General features: G+C 47.6%; 1 protein-coding gene across 3 annotated transcripts in view; it reads left to right on the plus strand.

Annotated features, from left to right (window-relative positions):
- gdf5 (growth differentiation factor 5) overlaps window positions 1-2912 on the plus strand; it is a 6864-nt gene extending 3952 nt beyond the window's left edge. For 2 of the 3 annotated variants that reach the window (XM_025003037.2, XM_017441865.3), the window contains exon 3: window positions 1431-2912. In XM_025003037.2, coding sequence (XP_024858805.1) covers window positions 1431-2341 — 911 coding nt within the window. In that variant the 3' untranslated portion in view covers window positions 2342-2912. The remainder of the gene's footprint in view (window positions 1-1430) is intronic. The other variant, XR_003038547.2, reaches the window with a different exon arrangement.
- Window positions 2913-3147: the final 235 nt, after the last annotated feature.

A 3147-nucleotide genomic window follows, 5' to 3' on the forward strand; every position in this document is an offset into this window, starting at 1 on the left:
CTTGGACCTCCTGAGGGTCCCTGAAAGGCTCTTCTTGGACCTCCTGAGGGTCCCTGAAAGGCTCTTCTTGGACCTTTATTTCCATTTTTTCCTTTTTCAAATCAAATCCTAAAATGTATCCGGGCTTGGTGCCTAAAACAACTTAAATGTTCTTTAATAGATGAGAAGTCTGAGGTGATAACCGGACCACACCTGAAAGCATTGTGCAAACGTTTTTATCTTCACTGCTGTAAAAGTACGTGAGAGTTTGTGAAATCAGTTTCCTCTCAGCTTTAATCAGACGGTCTGCAGAGAAGTGCCAACATGTGTGTGTGTGTGTGTGTGTGTGTGTGCGTGTGTGTGCGTGTGTGTGTGTGCGTGTGTGTGTGTGTGTGTGATGGTTTGTTTCCTCTGCAGCAGATGCTGTCAGCAGAGAATAGCTGCAGGTCCGTGATAACAGGCCTGTTTACAGTCAGATGTGGTCTGTCTGGTTCTAATGTACTCTTCATTGTGGGGCTGGATGGAGGTGTGTGTGTGTGTGTGTGTGTGTGTGGCAGCTGGGTTCAGGGTTCAGGGTTCAGGTTCAGGTCCAGTCCTGGTTCTGGATGTCGGGTCCTCAGAATACTGGATCACAAACACGTGACATGTTACAAACCCATCTCTGCTGGGGTTCATTTAGATCCTGAACTTCACTGATTTCTTTCACACCCAACAAAAACCTGACCTGACCCTACTGGAAGCAGCCTTTAGGGGGCGCTCATCCTTTGTGGCTTCAACTTCCAGCTTCTGCTCCTGTCTCTAGTTATAACTTTCTCTTCTTCATGATCTTCTCCTGCAGTGATTCTCTGCAGAAGAAGAGAGATACACATCCTATACTTCAGTGTTTTATTTCTCATTTAGGATTTCAAATTATTTCCTTTATTTTGTTGCATTTGTGGTGAAAATACATCTCTTATACAGATTTATTTAGGAACCAAATAAAAGATGAAGTCATGCTTCTCATGTTTTATTCTCCTGAGACATTTCAAACTGTACAGAAGAAATGATCGTTTTCTAGGTTATAAAGTTTTGTTGGAAGTTTTCATAATATTTTGACAGGTGGCACAATTAACTTGTCAGATATGTTGATGATTAAATGAACTGTTACAGTTTGGGAAATGCAGCATCTTCCAAATGTTGTTTTTGTGATAATTCGTTATCAAGCTGAGAAAGTGGAAGCAGTTTGATGAAAACCAGAATCAGATTTGAATTTGTGAAAATCTCAGTCAAGCTGTCACCGACTGGCTCAACGGATTCATCCAGCTGAGAGGTTTTCTTCACACAGATGGAATTTATTAAACCAAACCCAAACAGAACAAACTGCTGTTCGCCTCAGCAGCCTGAGTGTTTCAGAGGTGTGGAAAGCACAACAACAATCGGTTTAACTCCGTTTCTGTGTCTGTCTTTGGCAGATGAGCGAGGACCCCTGCTGCGACGCCAGCGGTATCACTTCAACATCAGCTCTCTGGAACGAGACGGGCTCCTGGGGGCCGAGCTTCGGATCCTGAGGAAGCGTCTGTCTGACACCCGCTCAGCTGCTGAAGGTCCAAACCCGTGTCTGAAGCTCTATACCTGCTCCTCAGGCAAACAGAAACCTGTCCTGCTCCAAACCAGGACCGTGGAGGACCTCCTCAGCGGCTTCGGCAACAAATGGGAAGTGTTTGACATTCATAAGGTCTTCAGGGGTTTGAAAAGCCGGCAGCTGTGCTTGGAGCTGGAGGCCCTGGAGCACAGAGGAGGGCGCCTCCTGGACCTGAGGACTCTCGGGTTCGCTCGATTCGGCCGCGCCAACAAAGAGAAAGCTTTCCTCCTGGCGTTCGGCAAAAGCAAGAAGGGCGACCTGTTCTACAACGAGATCAAAGCCCGATCAGGTCACGACAACAAGACCGTCTACGAGTACCTGTTCACCCAGCGCCGAATGAGACGCGCTCCCGTAGCCAGAGGGTCCAAGAAACTGCCGCGCCTGCCCATGCAGACCCTCCCCCACCCACAGGTGGCGAAGGCGAGGCCACGCTGCCACCGGAGACGACTCCACGTCAACTTCAAGGAGATGGGCTGGGACGACTGGATCATTGCGCCGCTGGAGTACGACGCCTACCACTGCGACGGAGCCTGTGACTTCCCCATCCGTTCACACCTGGAGCCCACCAACCACGCCATCATCCAGACACTCATCAACTCCATGGACCCGGAGTCGACGCCGCCCACGTGCTGCGTCCCGACCCGCCTCAGCCCCATCAGCATCCTCTACATCGACTCAGCCAATAACGTCGTCTACAAGCAGTACGAGGAGATGGTGGTGGAGTCATGTGGGTGCAGGTAGCAGAGAAAACCTGGAGGAGCAACCCGTTTGCTGCAGAACAGCTCAGACTGCGTCCCGGAGGAGACAGGAAGATGAACTCACTCAAACTGTCTGAGAGAAACCAGGCTCAGGCATGAAGATTTGTACCTGATTGGTGTAAAAATACTGCTGAGACTTTAAGTGATTTATACTCAAAAGGCCCTTTTTTTCCAGCACTTATCTGATAGAGTCGTTTGTCTTATCCAGGACGTTTTAAAATGTCTTATTTTTTAAGAAGCATGTGAGGAATGTGTGATGTATAAATACCAAGCAGTGATGAAGTGCCGATCTGACCTGCTCCGAATGTGGGAAAGCTGCTCAGACGAGTCTTTAATAAAAAATGTTGAACTGACTGAGGTCCAACCTCCTATCAGTGCTGACCTCTGACCCCCCACCCCCCTCCCAAACCCTCTGCAGACTGAACTATTACAAATATCTGACAGCTGCAGATAACAAAATGTCTCTTTAAATACTGATGTTTCTCTGGGCGTAACAAATCCTTACAATCTCTCGTTGAAGCTACATGTCAGATAAATGTCTTTTATTGCCTTGAGTTTGTGTAAATTAACCTCCCAGTTTTATATTTCCCACAAACTGATCACTGCTCTCATCAGATATATGACTGATCACATCTGATCTGTTCAAAATGAGACCAGAAAAGCTCTTCTTCTGCTTCTGCAGGGCAGCATGTCGGTTTCAGTCCTCCAGGACAAGAAGAATGAAGAAGAGTCTGTAGGAACCTCTGAGGTCAAAGGTCAAGGCTGGTTCTGGTTCTGTTCTGTCTGTAA

This window comes from Kryptolebias marmoratus, linkage group LG4, assembly GCF_001649575.2.
Source record: "Kryptolebias marmoratus isolate JLee-2015 linkage group LG4, ASM164957v2, whole genome shotgun sequence".
Taxonomy (NCBI): Eukaryota; Metazoa; Chordata; class Actinopteri; order Cyprinodontiformes; family Rivulidae; genus Kryptolebias; species Kryptolebias marmoratus.